The 21,183-nt window shown below is 36.5% G+C and overlaps 5 protein-coding genes across 6 annotated transcripts; all 5 read right to left on the bottom strand.

The window, feature by feature from the left end:
• Nucleotides 1-166: 166 nt before the first annotated feature.
• LOC125215448 (uncharacterized) lies at nt 167-2,355 on the bottom strand. 2 transcript variants are annotated; one of them, XM_048116867.2, is made up of 3 exons: nt 2,235-2,355; nt 1,316-1,598; nt 167-780 (listed from the first exon to the last, which is right to left on the bottom strand). In XM_048116867.2, exons 2-3 carry the CDS (start codon nt 1,575-1,577, stop codon nt 515-517), a joined length of 528 nt encoding a protein of 175 aa, XP_047972824.1. In that variant the 5' UTR covers nt 1,578-1,598; nt 2,235-2,355; the 3' UTR covers nt 167-514. The 2 variants fall into 2 exon arrangements, with proteins under 2 accessions (XP_047972824.1, XP_047972825.1); XM_048116868.2 differs by having other exon boundaries at nt 2,146-2,246.
• A 1,029-nt stretch (nt 2,356-3,384) lies between these two features.
• On the bottom strand, nt 3,385-4,530 carry LOC125212659 (late embryogenesis abundant protein At1g64065-like). Its single transcript, XM_048112886.2, has 2 exons — nt 3,908-4,530; nt 3,385-3,773 (listed from the first exon to the last, which is right to left on the bottom strand). Exons 1-2 carry the CDS (start codon nt 4,265-4,267, stop codon nt 3,567-3,569), a joined length of 567 nt encoding a protein of 188 aa, XP_047968843.2. The 5' UTR covers nt 4,268-4,530; the 3' UTR covers nt 3,385-3,566.
• A 5,754-nt stretch (nt 4,531-10,284) lies between these two features.
• On the bottom strand, nt 10,285-10,809 carry LOC125210150 (uncharacterized). Its single transcript, XM_048109721.2, has one exon. It carries the CDS (start codon nt 10,807-10,809, stop codon nt 10,285-10,287), a length of 525 nt encoding a protein of 174 aa, XP_047965678.2.
• Nucleotides 10,810-11,643: 834 nt separating this feature from the next.
• Nucleotides 11,644-12,198, bottom strand: LOC125215985 (late embryogenesis abundant protein At1g64065-like). The gene has a single exon (XM_048117578.2). The coding sequence runs from the start codon at nt 12,196-12,198 to the stop codon at nt 11,644-11,646; it is 555 nt and encodes a 184-aa protein (XP_047973535.1).
• Nucleotides 12,199-14,573: 2,375 nt separating this feature from the next.
• LOC125211788 (chalcone 4'-O-glucosyltransferase-like) lies at nt 14,574-16,020 on the bottom strand. Its single transcript, XM_048111722.2, has one exon. The coding sequence runs from the start codon at nt 15,967-15,969 to the stop codon at nt 14,623-14,625; it is 1,347 nt and encodes a 448-aa protein (XP_047967679.2). The 5' UTR covers nt 15,970-16,020; the 3' UTR covers nt 14,574-14,622.
• Between the last annotated feature and the right edge of the window lie 5,163 nt (nt 16,021-21,183).

The following is a 21,183-nucleotide window of genomic DNA, read 5'->3' as shown; positions in this document are numbered from 1 at the left end:
CTTGCAATAACTAATTCAGCATAAAAACAAATACTACTATGATTTTGATTTTTGAGAGGAAAAGAAACAGAACAAACTGAAATACCATTGAATTAATAAAAAAAAGAAACTAAACTACCACCAACAAAGTACATATCACCAAAAAAATCTGACTTTTGGATATCACTTCGCATAAACAATCAATTCATTGATTCATATAGGGTCATGTCTCCATAAATACAAGATTGAATTTCATTCTTAAAACATATGTAAATTTTCAATTTTCCCAAATTATAACATTAAAACCAGCAACGAGTTAAGAGGGTTCAGCCACACAAAAAAGAAAGACCAGCTCTAAAGCCATGAGGCCGAGCTTAACTATCGAAGGGCACTGGCAACAACACAACACAATGCCGATCAACATATTACTCGCTTTTGTTTATACGTTAATAAAAAGGAAAGGAAAGGAACGGAAATTACAACAGCATAACCGGCTGGTTTATATATAAGTCACCGTTTTAGGGCAATGGAGGGATTACTTCCACTTCTTGCCTTTGCCTCCAAAGCCCTTGCCCTTGTGCTTCCCGTGCTTACCGAACTTCCCGTGCTTGAACTTGCCATGCTTCATCTTCCCATGACCAACATGGCCCCCCATCATTCCATGGCTAACACCATAGGTTCCATGAGTTCCGTGTGCTCCATGGGCTCCGTGCGCTCCATGTGCGAGGTGGGAGGCACCATAGGCGGCGGCAGCAGCAGCAGCACCTCCTGCTAGTATTCCTCCAATAGAGGATCCTCCTCCTGAAAGGGGAAACCTCAGTGAGATGCAAGCTATCGACAAATACATTGTCATTTACTAAACTCTTCATGTTGCATAAATATCTTAGGAGCCGGAAAACTTATATAGATAACACAAAGCCTTATACCGAAGGATGGTTGATTACGGTCCAGATGGAATAAAGGACTAATATTCCTGTCATTCAAACTCCACAGCAAAGATAGATAGGAAATAGATGCTGAATTGGCATTCTAAAGAGTATCATTCTATAAGCATTGAATTCCATTTTCCTCTCAAATGTGCACACCAAATTCAACTTGACAGTCTTCAAACATATATATTTCACAAAACAGAGAATTTTCAAGCTCAGCCATAGTCATATCTGTCAAACCAGGAGAGGAAACTATTTATCAAACCAGCCAGAGTTATCACATCAAGATGCACTTAAGTCACCCTATAAGTCTGTAACTGATCCACCAGAGTGCAATACATACTAAAACACATTACCCAGCATATCACAAGCATAAATATACGAAAAGTGGAGGTAAGGTAAAGCACCTGAGTGATGTTGACCAGGATAACCGGCTGGAGGATAGCCTTGCTGAGGAGGATAGCCATGCTGAGGAGGATAGCCATGCTGAGGAGGATAGCCTTGCTGAGGAGGATATCCAGCTGGAGGATAACCTTGCTGAGGAGGATAGCCAGCCGGAGGGTACCCTCCAGCTGCTGGTGGGTACTGCCCGGGTGGATAATGGCCGCCGTGACCGTGAGAGAAGAGCCCTTTGTCAGATTCATCATGTTTGTCCTTTCCACCTCCCATTTTCTCTGATGTTACTCGATGCTACAAACCATAAATTGAGACGGGATGGTGAGCATATGCATTCACATAGATATAGATTATAACATAGATAATAGTTGAATCACATTCAACTAAGTAAGATGAATAGCTTATGAATGTAAAAGGCAAAAGACAATTGTTCTAAAACAATGGAACAGATGTATCAACTAAAAATCAATCTCTTGTCGCCCAAACCCTGTACAATAAATTATAATTTTGAAGAAATCAGAGCAGAGCACAATGTTACTAACTCCCTCTCTACTAACCAAAATCAAGCATCTTATACAGCACACAGAGAAGGAAGCTACCAAAATCAAATTTATTATGCAAAACATAAGGAAGGAAACATGATGCACACTGAATTTCTGAATCTAAAAACATTTATATTCTATTTCTCTTAAATGAAGAAGGATTGAAATTAGTCAACCGATTTCACAAATTCTACCAAGATCTTAATCAATCCAAAATACATGAAACAAAACAAAAGCATCAATCGCACAAAGTGATCAAAACTTGAGGAAATTACCGAATCTGCCAACCATACACTCACCTGCGTATTATTGCAAATGAAAATTCAACCAAAACCAGTACGCAACATTATAGAGAAAATAAATAGAAAATGAGAGCGTGAGAGATCACCTTGAAAATCCGGTAGAATTGAATGTGAGAAGAAGAACGTTTATATTGTAGACTATCTAGTACTCCCTACCCAGTGAGGATTCCACGCTTTCTTTAGACGCGTTTGTGACGTATTTTTTTGTAGATATTTCTGCTCCATCACACGTGGCTATTTGATTAACTTAGTTGACTTTTTGTATTGGATAAATTCTTGATTGTGATATACTCCTATGGCAAAATAGTATAGTACTGTATTATTACAATCACAATATGTTTTTTATTGAACATTGAAATGTATTACAAATACTCTTACTAGAAGGTAATGTATAATATTTACTCATTCTATCCAAAAAAAATTCAGATGTCCGTAAAAAATGTTTCTCTTGAACTACTAATCCATCCGTCCACGAAAAATAGGGTACTTTATGAATGACACGGGTTTTAATGTAGAATTGGTAAAGTAAAAGAAAACTGAAAAAAGTAGGAGAGAAGTTGTTGAAAACTTTCATTTTTTGAATGTGACCTATTTTTCGTGGACAATCAAAAATGGCAAATGCGCCCTATTTTTCGTGGACGGAGGAAGTATTATATTTACATCCTGCTTATTTACAACTTATATCTACCATTTATCTACTTTTTCTCTTCAATCATACTTTACTCCCCGTTTTTATTTTTTTTCTCTTCCTCTCTTCTACCTTATCTATTTTATCTCACCTCTCACTTATTTTACCAATTTTCTCGTTAAAATTTGTGTCGTCTACAAATGAAACCACTTTTCATTGACGGAATGAGTATGATAATAAAAAATGAATATTAGATCATGAGAAATTAATTACAAAATCACAGTTCACATTTTTTTAACTCTTGAGCCGGCCCATACTTTTACGTGCAAAACACTTCTTCATAAAATATTTATATGTGCTTATAAACATTGCCGGGTAATCGGGTCAAATGCAGCCCGTAAAAGATCTTAATTTCTGAAAAGCGGCCCAATTATCTCTGCCTACTCTTTTTAGCAAACAGACCGTTTCCTAGTCGGGTCGGGCCAGCCCATGAAGCCAGGCTACAGTGAGTGTTCACCACGAAATGAAATGGATTTTTAATTGCGTAATAGTTCCAAATTATAATCACGTGAATTGATTTCAATGCAAATATTCCCAAAAAACAATAATTACACAATCCACAATTTTAATCAATATTTTATTTTGAATAATAAAATGCCACAACAAATTCGGCAATCACGATTGGCTAGACACAAACATTAGTATGTTCCATTAAGAAAGCACTTGAAACTTTAATGTCGCATTATAATTCTATAATAATTAATGTATAGTAATACTCAATACTGTATAGCTACTGGCAGCTCAAATATCCAACACTTGTCTGCATCAAATTAATGGCAATAAAACAATCCATCTCCGCCGTCTTCTCCCTCTCAAACACCCGCAACACCTCCACCTCCCCCGTCAGCGCCGCCCGGCTATTCAGCGGCAGCACCCCACCCTCCAAATCGCTCTTCACCTGAACCCGGTCCGCCAACCCGGCCGACGACAGCTCCACCTGTCACCAAATGAAAATAAATAAATAAATACATATAACAATATCTCACGTCAGTGTAAAGAGAGAACTGAAACCACTATATCAGTTTTCTTTTATCACCAATTGGTTTTAGGATGGATGATTTGTATGACTACCTGAACCCTGATCTTCCGGGTAGAGCGCGCTCTGGCGGTCCACCCGGGGACCAGCGCGGACCCCACCACGGCGCCGTTGTAGGAAAAGTAAACGGTGGTGGAGTCGAAATTGAAGCGGCCGAAGTTGGTGTTCTTGAGGGCGAGCTCGGCGTAGAGCGTGATGTCGAAGGAGGGGTCGGCGGCGGAGTAGGCGAAGGCGCCGAATGCGGCGGAGGTCACGCGGAACTTGGGGGTACGGGTTTGCATGAGGATGAGGGTTAGGGGGAGGATGATTGCGATTTTGAAGACGGCGAGGAGGAGGAGGCAGATTAAGCATCTCTTTCGTCTCCGGCGCCGGAGCTCTCGGTTGTCTTCCGCCATTCAATATTGTTGAAGCGAAGGGCACTTGAGACTTTATTCGCTGATAATAGAAAATTACAAATGATAGTATTTGATTTATGATCAGAGTGTGTCACACAGCATTCAATGCAAAAGTTTAGTGGGGAGGTATGTGTGGAAAAGTATGATGTGGATATATGTATGTTTAATATATTTTGCTTATTAATCCACACTTCATTTGTAGGTAGAGATTTGGTTAAGGAAGAAAGTATCATATCAAGAGGAAATAGTGACATGAGATGATGAGTCATGTGCATGATTTATGTACTCCACTTACGTTATTGCAAAGATCATTATAAGAAAGTAAGAAATTATGTTTAAAAAGTAAAGTTTGTGGAGTATAATCTTTATAGATGTTGTCCAACGCTATTAGTTATATATAAAAAATAACTAGTAAATGTGAAAATATGTTAATTGAGAATTGTGATGTGTGATGTAGAAAGGAAATTAAAAAGTAATAAACGCGTGATGTAGGTCCTTTAGAATTTTGTTTGTATTAAATTTATTTTCATATTGTCAACTGAGATGACTCTATTTCAAAATTGGGACCAGAAGGAAACTTCCTTGGATTGAGACCTTAATATATTCTATTAAGTTTATATATACCGTCGAAAATGCCTCTCTAAGTCGCTCTCCTATATATACTGATACTCGGAATTGAATCAACACATATGGTTCCAGTGGAATGCATGTGCTAACTTTAATTAAAGAAAGTTACATTTTCAGTCTCTAAATTATACTAGTATAATATTATTTGTGGCCTATATTCTTTAAAAATATTACCACATACCTTTAAACTTTGACGTAATATCGCTAAAAGCTGGAAGGACTGCACATTTTGTACTATATACTAATAATTACAATATGTAATATGTACTGATTGTTTTTTCTATAGATATTTCTTATTGTGCTTCAACTGTATGCAGATTGAGTTTATAACGATGTGATTGAGTTCTTACATACGTTAATTTTATTGTATGAATGTGCTGATTAAATAGTATGGTTATGCTGATTTGTATGAATGTGCTGATTAAATTGTATGGTTGTGCTGATTTATCCTTCGCATGCTGGTTTTACGAGTTTCGGTATACTCCCTCCGGCCCTAATAATTTGTTACCATTTGAGCCGATACGAATTTTAAAAAATGTAATAGAAAGTTGATTGAAAAAATTAATGGCATGTGAGTCCTACTTTTATATGTTAGTTTTATAATAAGAATGAGTTAGTGGAATATGGGGTGAAATGACGGATCCAGGAATTGATAATCGTGGGTCAGATCGGACAAGACAACACATATAATATTTAAATAATTATTATTTGAATAAACAATATCACAATTTATACTCCATCTGTCCCATAAAAATAACGACATATTCTATTTTTGGAATGTCCCATAAAAATTTCTCCTTCTATTATTGGTAACTTCTTTCTTTGTAATAAGATGGTTCTCATTCTCCACTAATAATACTATAATTACCTTTTTTATCTCTTTTACTTTACCAAATGAGCATTAATTCCCGTATCACTTTAAATATTAGTATTTTTATAGGACGGAGGGAGTATAACGTTCATGTTATACTCCATTTTGTGCAAGATAGTTGACATCAATAAATATACACATTTTGCAAACAACTAAAATTGTTTCATTATAATTTTGAGAGATTTGATTAGAAATACAAAACTCATGATATATTCAACCATTAATCCTTTGTAACTATAACACTTTTTAATTTATTCTGATTAAGGATAATAAGATAAGTAAAATAATGACTTCAAGAAAAAATTTAACAAGAGAAAAAATAGAGAATATAACAATTATAGATTAATATACTCCCTCCTCTCAGTTAAGATGACTCCTTTCGTTTTTCACGCGTGTTTTGATAAAATCATAATAAATAGTGGAGGGAAAATAAAATAAAAGAGAAAATAATATAGAAAACACTCTCTTCTACATTAATCTCTCTTTTACTTTACTTTCCCCTCTACTTTAACTACTCCATCCGTTTTAATATAGTTGAGGCGAAACTTTTTGGCACGGAGTTTAAAAAGGTAATGTTGGGTGTATTAAATAAATAGATAAAAATGTAAGAGGGGGGAAAAGGTAGAGAGAATAAAGTATAAAGTGAACAAAGTAAGAGAGAGTAAAGTAAGAGAGGAAAAAGTTATTATATAAGTAAATGACTCAACTATGAAGAAACTTTCCGAAATGGTAAAATGACTCAACTATAATGAAAAGATGGAGTATTTATTACTCCCTCCGTCCCACATTTGGAGTCACTTATTGTGATGGCTCGGATTTTAAGAAAGAGTTGAAGTGTGTTATAAATGAAGTGAGATAGTAGAGTGTGTAATAAATGAAGTGAGATGGTGGAATTGGTTGAAAGTGGGTCCTTTTTGACTTTTGATTTTTGTTTTGATTTATTTTAAGAGTAGTGATTTAGAGACATAATGTCTCCAAGCCATAATACCCCTATGTCATTTTGCAATAGCTATATTTTATATTGTGACTACTAGGACTGTCAAAATGGATATCGGGTATTGGATACCCGATATCCGAACCCGAAAAAGTCGGATAATTGGATATCCAAAACCCGATTTTTCGGATATCGGATCGGGATCGGATTACCCGATACCCGATCGGATATACCCGAAATACCCAATTTATTTTTTAAAATTAATAAATTATATTTAAATACAACTTAATTTCTTAATTATATTTTAATTAATAAGTTTAGCGTATAAGATAAACTGGTTTAGGGTACATCCTAATATTCACAGCGCCTCCACCCATCTCTGCTCTCTCCCTCTCCTCTTGGAATATAGTTCACTATCTCATACTAGCTACAACCTTCGGGTATCATTATTTATTTACTGAATTGTTTTGCCTAAATATAATTCCAATGTTGGAAGAGCAGCCGAGCACTCATATTTGATAGTAGAGTTGGCCGCAAAGTAGTAGTACTAGTTTTTCAATATTTGGCAGAACATGGAGATTTGACAGTATATAATACTACTTTGGTAGTACTATATTTTTAATATATAGAAATTTGACAGTATATGGAGTATAATATTTTTCAAAAAAAAAAAAAAGTCAAAATCAAAATCATAATCGGGACTGGATACCCGATTTTTCGGGACTGGATACCCGAAATAAAATTCGGGTCGGGTATCGGGTATTGGATTTTTGAAATTTCGGGATCGGGTACCCGAAATAAAATTCGGGTCGGGTATCGGGTATTGGATTTTTGGAATTTCAGGATCGGGTACCCGAAAATTTCGGATCGGGTATCCGCGGGTATCCGATTTGACAGGCCTAGTGACTACTTTACCCTAATATCATATTAAATGAATATATATCTAGTTAAGGAAAATCAAATCAAAGTAAATACATTTATCTAAATGCATGTTCATTAATTGGAGATAAACTTGAATCATGCATAAAAGTTATAAATGGATTTCAGAAAAATTCATATGTATATATATCCTTTTGCCATGTTAATTAATACGTATTTTAAAAAATATTAATTTAGATTATAAATTTATCATTATAGTAGTATTAATTTAAACACCATACAACTAAAATATTATATTTAATTATAAAATCATTTGATAACTTAATATAGAATTACTATTCTTTTATAGCTTGTTTTTTTTAATACCGTAAAATATACAACAATAAAATCACTTATTTTAATATATGAAAAAAATAAAAATTACAAAAAATTAAAACATTTTTATTTTTCAAATTTTAATTTATAATAAAATAATATAGTTATTATGATGAAGTATTTTTTTTGTGTTATCGTATTTTTGTGTTATTTTCTGTAGCCTTTGTTATATCAAATAATTTTTTTATTTTAATTGACTAGTACTAGTAAGACCCTGTCACTCAAATTAAGAATTTAAAAAGAAATTAAAATTTTGGAACAAATAATTAAAATCAAAGCTACAAACCCAATCAGTATAAATTATACTACTCAATCATATATCAAAATTTAATTTGTTGTTAATATAGTGAATATACAAGAACTCTAATATTTTTTTAAAAAAAGAGAGAAACCATTAACTATATATCTTTAGAATATTAAATATTACATGAATTTAAAATATGTAATTATTTTTTAATTGAGATCAACACAAAGTTTCAAAAATTAAGAACTTAAAAGAGAGAATATGTAACTATATATCATATATCATTAACTATATATATTTAGAATATTAAATATTACATGAATTAAAAATATGTAACTATATATCATATATCAAATTCTAATTTGTTACAAAATATAGTGAATTGAGTCCATAACACTAATATTTTATATAAAAATGAGAAAAAATATAGTATTAATTATATATCTCTAAAATATTAAATAGATAAGTTAGAACATGTGATTTTTTTAATCGAGCTTCAATGTAGTGTTCCAAAAGTTAAGAATTAAGAATTCAAGTAAACTTTTTGCATCTATAGTGAATTTAAATTTTTATAAAGAAATTATTGTGAATAAAACGTAACAAAAAAAATAAATTTATCAATATTGAAGATTATTTCAATTTAATTGTAAAGTAACCATCTATAAGTTTATCAATATTTTGATTAATTAGTTTACTAAAATGAGACAAAAACAATTTAATATTTCATTTTGCTAATTATTTTTGTAGTAATTATTCCATTATCTCACATAAAGTCAATAAAGTCTAGTTTGATATGCATTTTATTCACCAATAAAATATATTATTAATTTAATAAAATTATAAAAATATGTCTTTAAATAAATGTAACAAAAATGAGAAATACTATTAAAAAATCATGCGTCAAAATGTGTAGGTCCCACATTGTCAAAACAAAACTATACATGCATATTAGTTCTATTTCCTTAAATAAGTGTATTTAATAAGCTAATTAATTTAAGGTTAATAAAGTATATACATAAAATATAAATTTCTTCAAAAATAAAATTCAATGTACAATTACTATTTAAACCCCATTGTCACATTGACATTATGTCTCTAAAACATTTTTTCTTATTTTAATGTAGATAATGACATTTTTTGTAATTTTGATAAAGAATGGGGTAAAATTGTATGACAAAATATGAAAAATTCTAAAAATGACTCTTAAACTGGGACGGACTTTTATAGCAAAAAGTGACTCTTAATTTGGGACGGAGAGAGTATGATTTTTTCAAAACACATGAAAAAAAACAAAATGAGTCATTTTAAATGGGACAGATGAAGTACTATACATCAAAAAAATAAAATACTATTAATGACCTTATTACAGGAAAGTGTAAAAGATTCAATTTAAAAATTTTGAATTCACATTAAGAACTATTAATGTTGAAACATAAAATAAAGGTACCGTTAAATTTCAAAATAAGACTTTAAATTATCATTGGAACTTGTATTATAACTAGAATATAAGCTGAACAGGTTCTAAATTAATAAACTAAAAAAAAGGCCCAGTTGGGGAGCCCATTTCACGTAAAACTAGCTATGAAAAAGATTAGTTCTCTTTCTCAGCATAACGCGCCGCCGGGTTCTGGATATAGAGGATGGGGCAAGAGACGTGAAAGCGGTGGGGTCGGAAGTTGATGGAGGACGTTTCTGGGCCACTCTCTGGCACTGACGGTGGGGTCGGCCGACCACACTCAACCCCACCTAGATCCGCCTCTGGTGAGATCCACTATCAAAAATAGCAAAAGTGAAAGGTGAAAAATTTCTACGACGAATGAAATCCGCATGCTAAATCCACAAACTAGAATTAGGAAGTACTATTTGCTAGCATGTAAGGGGCTGTTTGCAAGATAATGCGCACAAATATAAATATACCGTATATTTTTTGATATCTCTCATGCTATATAAGACACTAGTAGTCGGGAAGCATTAACTTAAGAAATTAAATAATCGCAATTAAATCGTCCAAAATAAGTTTAGTCTAAATGAAACCATTAACCGAAACAATTTCAAACATAATTCCTTAAGAAAAAATATTTAAACTCTCAGTCGCATTTGAATTGATCGATCAAGCCTCTCCTCGTATCCACATCCATGGTGCAATTCATCGCCGCCTTCACTTTCCGCTTACTAACACTAGTTCTACCATTCAAAACCACATTGCTAGACAACGTCATCTTCCCTTCGCCGCCGTAATCCTTGGATTCCGCCACCATCGTCACGTTCATCTTCTCAGCAGACCTCGCTTTCGCCCTTCCTGCGGGGATAACAGCGCCGCCCACAGAATTATTCCGGTAGAGAATGACAATTTTGCCCTCGGGGAACTTGAACTGCCCGAAATTAGGGTTTTTCAACGTCACCTCGCCGTTGAGTCTGATGCTGAACGACGTTGTGTTCAGCGTTAGCCTTTCGACGGTGAGGGTTTGGAAGCGGAGCCTAGGGGGTGTTTTGTGCAACAACGTTAGGAGGATTGTGACTATGATTATGGTTTGGATGGCTATTGCTTCAATGATATAGAATAGGAATTTTCCACTGTTTGTTGGGGTTTGTGGTTTTGTTTGTGGAGGCATTTTGGCTTTTTTTGGGTAGGGATTTCTTTCTTGGATATTTGGAGATCCAACCGAAGGAAAGTTATGTTGGAAAATGTTCGAAGATTGAGGATTAAGATAACTTTAATTAGCTTTAGCTTTTTTGTTGGACCACAATAAACCAGTTTCAAAATCAAAGTATCAGTTTTAACTTAATCTACTAAAATATTTTGTTCCATTAGGTTATTGTATCCATGTTTCTAGGTCTATAATTTTTCGTTTGATCAGATCTATATATTAATTACATTTTAATTTAAGAAGTTATTTTGTTGGATCTTTATTTAACAAACTTAGGAATTTAATTAACTAATCTTGTCTTGAATAAATTTGCTTTTTTTTTTCTTTTTTATATTGAATTTAATCCGGTTACAATATCGACTCAAGAATGATTAGAAAAATGAAATTTTTTGTGATATTGTCCGTTATCAACTTATAAAAAATTTCATTTTTTCAATGACTAATGAGTCGATATTGTAACTGAATTAAATTCAATATAAATAACGTTATAAGACCTTATAAAGAGATGATTCCCAATTTATGTCAATGATCGTCATTTTATTGATGTGAGACCAGAAACATTTTCAGTACAAAACATGTTGCAACTGTGACTCGAAAAATGATAAAAATAAAATAATCACTCAAATATCCAAATCACTACTCACATTATACCACACAACAAGGCAACAATATTCCAATCAAAAGTACAGTTCATTTTTTTATAAAATGAAAAAGAAAAAAGAAAAGAGTAAATCCAAAACAAACTAAGAGAAAAGCACAAGAATTTTAAATACAAAGCTGCAGTGTGCAATCCAATCTTCAATCGCATCTCAAATTCTGAACCACTCGAGTCTTGGTATCAACATCCATGGTGCAATCCATCGTCGCCGTCTTCTTCCTCTTGATAACGTTAAACAGATGCACCTTCCCTTCCACCGTCGCTTTACTACTCAACGTGATCTTACCGGAGCTCAAATCGCCGCCCAAATTCCGGTCATTCTTCGCCTCCACCGCCACCGTCACGTTGAGCTTCTCCGTATCCCGCGCCTTCGCCCGGCCGCTCGGGATCCGAGCGGTGCCAACGCTGCTTCCCCGGTAGAGAAACGAGACGGTGCTCTCGGGATATTTGAATTTCCCGAAATTCACGTTCTTCACCGCCACTTCTCCGGTGAGTCTGGCGTTGAATGACGCCGAATTCGACGTCAGACTGTCGACGGTGACGGAGCGGAAACGGAGTTTGGGGGATTTTATGCGCATGAAGATTAGAACGAAGGCTACTATGATTAGGGTTTGGAGTAGGATTGCAAGGGCAATGTAGATAAAGCATTTTCTACGTTTTGCGGCGGGGTTTGGTGTGTTTGTTGGCGGAGGCATTTTTAGGATTTTTTCCTTTTAGGGGATGATTTGATGAATGATGAGTTTTGGGAGATGGAATGGGGAGGTGAGAGGGGTATGGCAATTTTATACCAAATGAAGAAAGTTGGTGTAATATTCTATGGAAAAGGGACAGCTCATTTGTTGTTTGCTCTAGTAGTACGCTTTAGCTTTGAGAAGGTTTGTAAACCAATTTGTGAGATAAAGTATCTTCCAATTTGGATGACCATACATGGTGATTAAAAGCAATTGCATCATTGTCCATGTTAAGTGTGACTTTAAACTAGTATTCAAGAGGCCTAATTGTTGGGCATAACTACGACAAGGACATGAGTTCTAAGAAAGGAAAAGTTGTTAAAGGCTCAAGTAAAAATTGGTGCGGGACCCACCCAAGGGACATATAAAGGTTGCATTGTGAATGACCTAAAGAGAGGTTGAGAGTAATTTTCCAACTTATGGTTTTGAGGTGATCAACGTCTAGATTTAGCTATCTTAATATCTTGTTTGGTAAATCTTGATCATGAGAGAATAAATATATTCGACTGTCTCGTAAAAATAGAGAATTTGGGAAAGAGACGGGTTTTAGTATTGGAAAAGTAGAAAGAAGATAGAAAGAAAAACTGATTGGAATATTATTAGTGGAGAACAGAAACCAACTCATTTTTTTAGGACCAACTCATTAGCAAGAAAAACATACTACTAAAAATAGAAATCGACTAAGTTTGGGGGACAAATCAAAATGACAAAAGGAACTATATAGGGAGACTGGGGGGTACATATTTTCTTTTATGTACATAGATCATAAGATCGGACCAAAGTTAACAGCATGCATTATTGTTGCGTTGATACAATTTCTCAATAGCAAGATAAGAAAGTGAAGATAATCAATATCTTTGTCACTATTTTTTGTTTGCAATTTAGCCATAGAATTTGACTGAAATAGTGAAATTTGCCAATTTAAAAAATTGACAAATCAATTGTTTTTGAGAGACAAAGGCATTTATTTTGAGGGAATAAGAGATCTCGGCAGTTGGCATATTCAAACCTATGCCCAATAAATTTTCCGTTAAAGAAAGATTACTTTTGTTCTCTACACATTATTGTCTATTGGAAACTAAAATATTTAAACAAACAAAAAAGTTCATTTTTTTTTATTATCATGTTTCTATATTAAATTTAATATGGCATCTTATATATTGACAGACATTTTCGTAAGAAAAGAGCGGGCTTCGCAAATTTTCGTTGGAAATCTTTAGCTACTCATTTTATTTAGTTCAGTCTAATCGCTTTAATTGAACTTATTTGTGAAAGAGACATTCACTACATATAATTAAAATTTTCAAGTAATTAATTTGTGTGCAGTGAGAAAAGAAGTGAAATATGTGATGATATTGATTTTGAAGATTGAAAGTGGAGGTTGCCCATGTTTGACATATTCCAAAATCTAGATAGAGGGCCCACTCAATCAATGCATGCCTATTGGAAGACAGGGATATTACAAGAATGAGAACCTGATTACAACTTAATTAACACGCATGTGCTTAATTTATTTGGTTAAGTTTCTACCGTTATATTTTTAATTAATTTATATCTACATATTGGAAAATGAGGTGATAAGATTATAACCTGCACCGAACACGAAATTTAACATGTTTGGTGTTTGCTATGTGATAGCAATACCATGCTACATTGAGGACAGACAACGGAATTATTGAACTAAATAAGTGTACTAGTACTAAATTTAATTCAGCAGGACACAATAAAATTGAATTTTGATAAGTACCAATAGAATCTAGAAACGGTTTATAATTAGATTAGTAGACTATCCCATAAGAATATGCACTATTTTTTTTCAATTCGTCCAAAAAGAATAGATTAGTAGACTATCCCATAAGAATATGCACTATTTTTTTTCAATTCGTCCAAAAAGAATATGTACTTTCTAATTTTAGAAATTCATGAGATCGATTCTCCGTTAACAATACTTTTATGGAGTACTTACTACTTTTTCTCTCTACATCTCTTTTATTTTACCAATTTTGCATTAAAATTCGTGTCGAGCCCAAAGTAAATATTCTTTAGGGACGTAGGGAGTATGAATTATGTAACTTTGACCCACAACCTTACAAAAATTAAGCTACAGGGCTAAATTATATAGAGCTTGCCAAATCCCTTATGACCTTTTGAAAAATTAGTAATTTAAAATGAATATTCATAAAATTGAAAAGCTGCAAGATATTGGAAGAAGATCAAACACAATTTTCATCAACTAATTGCACTGTTTACTTTATTTTGAAGAGTACATATGGCTGAGAAATTAGTACTGTCATTGTACGAAAACACACACAAATATAACCAAAAAAACACAAGGTACAAAAATGAATTAAAGTAGGTAAATTGAGAAATTAGTAGATCACTTAACCATTAAACTCGAGTGCAACAATCATTAATAAAGTTATGCAAAGCAAGCACGGACGTTCCGTTCTCTCCCAACGCCGCGGCCGCGGAGGCTTTCATCTCGGCGACCCGGCGCCGTATTTCCCTCCCCGTGTTCGAATCCATCAGCTCCCTAACCCGCCTCTCCAGCTCGTCCGCTGTGACAAAGCCGCCCTCGGCCGCATGGAGCGGCAGCGCCGCCTTCATCTCCTCCACCAGAAAAACCTTATTCATCCTCTGCTCCGCGTAGAGCGGCCACGCGATCATCGCCACCCCGCTCGCCACCGCCTCCATCACCGAGCTCCTCCCGCAGTGTGTCACGAAGCCCGCCACGGCTTGGTGACCCAGCACCTCCCGCTGCGGGGCCCACGTCCTCACCACAAATCCCCTGTCTTTAGTCCTCTCCAGAAACCCCTCCGGCAGAATCTCCTCCAGACTCAGAGTCGGATTCCCCGGCGGATTCCGCAAAGACCAGAGGAATCTATGGCCGCTTCTCTCCAGTGCCACCGCCGTCTCTCTCAACTGCTCCGAGGAGTGCAGACCCCTCCTCCCGAAGCAGAGGAAAACCACGGTTTTCCTTGGCTGGGAGTCGAGCCAGCGGAGGCAGTCATGGTCTCCAACTGGATTGAGTTTCGGAATCTGCGGGCCGACTAAGTAAAGCGGCGGTGTCACCCCTCCGGGGACGCAGAGGCCGTTTTCAATGGCATGTTTAAGTCTGATTTCGATACCGTCAAATCCATTAGCAAGGATGCCACATGATTTCCTCATGTTGTTGGCAGTTTCCAAGAAATGGCTATACACATTACTCCCCCGGAAAAACATTATCTCCGGCAGATCTGATGAGTGAATACTCGGAGTGCCGGGGAATTGAAGGTACTCGTTCATATCTCCGATGTCCGCATCGACGGTCTCAACCAAGGTAGGGAAGTTCAGCAACACTGCCACCCCGAGTGCACCGGTGGTGATGTAGAAGTAAGTGGGGATGCCGAGGGCGGCCGAGACTTGGCACGCGGCGTTGCAGAAGAAGTCGAGGACCAGCGCCACGATTTGCGATTTTTGGGAGATTTCTTCGAGGGCGGCGCGGAGGATGGGGTTGTGGAGGCGCGGGGTTTCGAACAAGGCCTCGACGTGGTTTTTGATTGGTGTTTGGGGCGGTGAGAGGTCGGGGAGGCGGCGGTATGTGACGGAGGGAGGGGTGGAGGCGACGGCGGAGGAGACGGCGGTGCTGATTATTGTGATGGGGACGGTGGGGTAGTGTGTGGAGATGAAGGTGGCTAGCGCTACCGTGGGGTTCAAATGCTCCGCCGAAGCGTACAGAACTATGGTTTTTTCCATTTTTGATTTGATGCCTTAGTGAAATAGTGATTCACTTATTATAGAGCATGTCATTTACTTCAAAAATATAAATACTTCCAACTGTCTACAGTGGAGTACTCCCACCATACATTCTACCAACCACATTAATACTCCCAACGACAGAATACGTGGAAGAGTCGTGCCCTTAGGTTTACCAATTTCATAGAAATGTACTCTTTATATACTCCATATTTTACCAATTAAGGAAATATTAAGGTTTAGGGTACCAACTCATAAATCATCTCCGCAATAAAAGCTTATATAGATATCCGTCCCAAAAGTCTGAAAATAAATTTTCAAAGGATATATAAATTGAAATCTAAGAGCATCTTCAATGGCTTTAGGCCAGTCATAGGCCACCCATAGCCTAGCCAAAAACTCCTCCTGCCACATCATCAGGACAAGAAACCCCTTCTATCATATCATCAGGACAAGAAACTGGACAAACAATAGTCTAGCCATAGGCCAGCAAAATTATAAAAAACAAATAAATTACAATCACGCAAAATACGGAATTAAATTTACGACACAAATACGGAAAAATGCGATAATTTTATTTATAAATTAAAAAAAAGTACAAAAAAAATTACATAATTTTTTTTTTTTAAAAAACACCATCTTGCTTCCACACACGACCCCTTTCTCACTCCTCGTCGCCGCCGTCGCCGCTACCCAGAAATCCCAAATCTAGCGCAGCTGAGTCCCCCTCGTCTCCCATGGCCCTATGTGTGCGGGCCAAATCGGCCTGCATACTCTTAAGGATCTAAAAAAAACCCCTTCTCCACATGATCATCTGCCGCCTTCCATTGATTGACGATTTTCCACATGTTCAGCTGCGTTTGTTGACGCGCAAGCGCGGCGAGCTCGGCTGCCGACTTGCCAGTAGGGGCGGATGCTGACTGGACCTCCTGGGCGACTCCCCTAGAACGGGCCCGTTGCGCCATCCTTTGACCAATCGGGCGGGTGCGGCGAGTAAACGATGGAGGGGACGGGAATTCCTGAGCATCGTCGGGGAGCTCATGGGAACCACCGTTGCTGCTGTAGTCACCGACGAGGTTCAGCCGCTGCTTCTTCGGCCAGCCAGCATTGACACCCGCCCAGAACTTCTCAGACTCCATCAGCAGCTCATAGCAGTTCCAGAAGGTGAACTCCTTATAAACTCCCTTCAAGGGGAATTGCGCCTCCGCCATCCTCATGACATCGTCGTCAGTTTGGCCGCTGGTCTTCATGCGGAGGTTGTTGGCGTATAAAGAGTCAGTTGTTTGCTTGTCAGAGTTTAATGGTCAGTGAAAGAGTGTTCAGAATTAATAAAGAAAACCCTCGATCCGGAAAATCCTCTAGACTATGGGTCTAGGAACTCAGAGAACCTTGAGCCACCTGTCGTTGGGCACACAATCACTACCTTAACTCCCCCTTCAAAACCCTCAACCCGCTTTAGCTAAGAAAATTAGTACATGGAAGCAGGGATCGAATCCACAGAGATGAATGCGTAATTAACATGTTCAAAGACTCAGAAACTATTTTTGGCTGCTGCCACACAATTTTTGGGGTTGAGCTTTAATTACTAGACTTGGTAAAAGAAATATTCTACTCTAACAGCTAGATCTAGGCAGAGACATAAAATCATGCATATTAACCGAAATGGAGCGATACAATTACTAGACTAAGCAGACGACTTCCTAAGCTAACCTAGACCTGGGAAAAGCTAAATGTAACGCCCCATTTTTTTCAAACCCTAATTTTCGGGTTATAAAATTTTTGCATTAAATGCCTTAAATGCTATTATATGTGAATTAATTGACGAGTGATTAATTATATGATGTCTTTGTGACCTAATTGCGTATGAGAGTTGAGATTGAGTTGAATAGTCAACTTGTTGATAATATGACGTGGCGTTGAAAAGTCAAAGATGTAGAAAATATGACATGGCCGCGGAATGGTCAAAGTCGTGGAAAATGTGAAGTGGAAGTGAAATTTGAATATGTGAATATTTGATGCGGAGTAATATAATTGTGGTGAATTATTTTCCTAAGGGATGAGTGAGATTAAATAGGATTTTCATAAATATCCTACCCAATTATTGGGAATTTTCTACCATCACTATTATTGGAGAAGGAATCATATTTTTCTTGGATTTAATTATTTGCTTGGGATAATTATCCAAAATTAAATCCAAAGTCCGATTATTCCTTTGTAATTGGTGAAATTTTCGGCCCCTATATTGTCTCTAGGGGGAGTTTTCGAAAATCCCTTGTTTAATGGGAGAAGGGATTTTGTTATTATATTATTTGATCCCTTATTTATTCTCTTCCATGAATAAATATAAATATGCTAGAATATCTTACCATATCTTGCCAAATCTAAGAATATCTTGCCATATCCTATTTAAATTAGGATTCTAATTAATTCTTTGTGGAAAAAAGTGAAATTCACTCCACTTTTATATTTATTGGGGAGTATTATTATTTGTATTCTTGCTCCGTGATATATTATTCTACTCCGTGAAATATTTGAATTTAAATCATAGGCTAATTTAATAGCCTAGAATTCGAAATTCGCTATTATTGCTCTTCAATTTTCGGCTACTTCAACCAACAAATCTACTCCAAATCTTTAATTATTTAATTGTTGGAGTATATCTTAACCTCTATAAATAGGAGAGAAATCCTAAACCTAAGTCATCAGAAAACCGCCGCCTCACTCCTCATTATTTTCGAAATCTCTCTCCCCACTCTCTCCAAAATTTTCTTCTACTTTCTTCAAGATTTCTTCATCAATTGAGAAGAATCCAAGTTGAAATTCAAGAGTTTATTGAAAAATCGAGGCTATAACTTGTTTCTACCGTTCGTTCTTTTGGAAAAGGTACTTTAATTTTGATCTCATCTTCTTCTACCGATTAATCGGTGTTCTTGAGTCCACATGCATATAGATTGAGTGAAGGGGAATTAAATTGGTGAATTTGGGAAGCATATAAGCGTGTGTGTGCGTGATCGTGTGTGTGTGTGCGCGCGCGCATGCCTCGGCGTGCGTGCACATGTGTGGTGTTCGTGTGCGTGTGTTGTGCGTGTAGAGCACTCATGCGTGACACGATTTAATGGTGAATTTGGAGTTGTTACTCGAATAAAAATGATATGCTAATCATACCTTGATTTTGGATGATGATATTAAAGATTTATCGAGGGGAAAAAGGGAAACATGAGAACATGCATGATTTGAATCAATGTTCGAAACTGATTTGTGATACGCCTAATTTAAAGGTGATACTTCGCGCTCTCAGCGTGATAAACAAGGAGAAGAGAATACTTTCGAGCTAAGCCGACGAGGTGGGCTTTCTTTTAAAATAAGGACATTGTCCTAAACTGATATTGATGAGAATGAGATATGTGTTATCATGCCTTGATTTGTTTTGTCGTGCCTATCCCTCGTGGCTATGCCACTATTGATTTAATCGAATTCGGATCCTTGTAGAGCCGCAAACTCTACTTGGGTTAGTGTACACCAAAGTTAGACCGAGAGTCAGCGTACGGGTTGGCCGGTCTAGTGACCTGGATTGCGACCGCATTCCTTGTCATGTAGAATGAGGATATGGTAAACGTCGATGTGAAAAATGGTTGCGCGACCGTGATATTTGATAAAGAATATATTTTGGTGCCTCGGGTCTTTTTAAAGATAAAACCCCGATGGACACTTGAAAATGGCATGATGATAACTACTTTTGTGATAAAACTATTTTCGGCAATGAGTCTACTGAGTATGATTATAGTACTCAACCCTGCATGTGTTTTCCTATGTGCAGGTTGAGCGGTGACGCGCGGGCGGCGGTGTTGAGTAGGAAATAATAACATGATCGGTTGAAACTCTAAGTGTCGTTGTGTCTCCATACATAGCTTCACTTCTTTCTTGGTCGCTTCCACTATATTATGAAAAATTGTGATCTTTTGGTTGGGTTGAATACTTTTATTTCGTGAGAATATTTTGGATATGGAACAGTTGAGAATATTTTGGAAACGTTGATAAGCATTTATTGCGATAGCCTTTTGTTGGATTTCTTTGCTAAGGCATTATTCTTTTCCTATTTAATTGTTCATTAAATGCTTTGGTTAAATCCCTTTTTAAATGGAACCCTAGCCTATGATCTTTGATGCATTTAAGTCCGCCTAGTTAACGATCGCCGCATTTATTATATCCTAGATGAGCGGGTCGTTACACTAAACGTGGGGACCATTTACCAAAACAGCATAGTACGACTGAAAAGCTGCAAAATAACTAACTAAAGGACTAACTAACAGGGACATCATCTTCTCCAATATTTATCACGAAACAACCAGCTAAAACAGAGCAAAACGGGGATCGAAGCAAAGTAAACGAAATTAAACCGATAGAGATGAAGAACAGGTAAAACTAAAGCAGATCTACTACTACTAGACGAAGCAAAGCAAGAATGCAGAACTTAAACAACTAAATCAAACGAAAATAAGCAGATCCATCCACGGGATGCTTAATCCACTCCGGATCCAAGCCATCCACATCAATCAAACATCATTTTCATCTCCGATCCTCACAAGTTTACGTAGATTCAACCGATCAACAACAAATTTCTCACAAACCAACTCCAAACTCAAATCAACCAACAATAATCAGCAAATCAAACCAACAACACCACAATAAAACAAATTGCAAAATATGAAGTATTCAACGATGATAACAAAACAGAGTCGAGCCTCGAACAGCGAGGACTCGGCGAGTACGAGAAATAAACAGAAAAGTAAAAGATGATTGTTTCTTCGCCTCCGTAGAGACGGTGTTGCGACACTATTGAGTTGAAATGTGAACCCCCGCACCAAATTCCCAGTGAGTGTGTGTGCAGAAAAGTGAAAACTAAGCTAAGAGCTAAAAAGTGATGATCCTCATGTAAAGCGCATGCTCTTATTTATAGCGGATAAAGCTTCTAGACTGTTCGTGCAATCTCCATTTTGCCCTCTGATTTGATGCTCCTCAGTCTATTGGCTCTTCCTTCTTTCCGCTTAATTTTCCCGCTAGCTTCTTCTCCCCGGCAATCTTCATTTTCTTCCTGGGGCTAGCGGTTTGTCTACACACCTGGCTTATAAAACGTTGTTAGACCCATGAAATCACAAAATTTTACCCCATAACCAATGCATGAAATTAGCCTTATCAGCTTACAATCCCGCAAAT

This window comes from Salvia hispanica, chromosome 3 (genome assembly GCF_029641045.1).
Source record: "Salvia hispanica isolate PSC_SH4W2 chromosome 3, Shi_PSC_v1, whole genome shotgun sequence".
NCBI lineage: Eukaryota > Viridiplantae > Streptophyta > Magnoliopsida > Lamiales > Lamiaceae > Salvia > Salvia hispanica.
The sequence above is the reverse complement of the archived record's forward strand: the minus strand, read 5'-3'. Positions and strand labels throughout refer to the sequence as shown.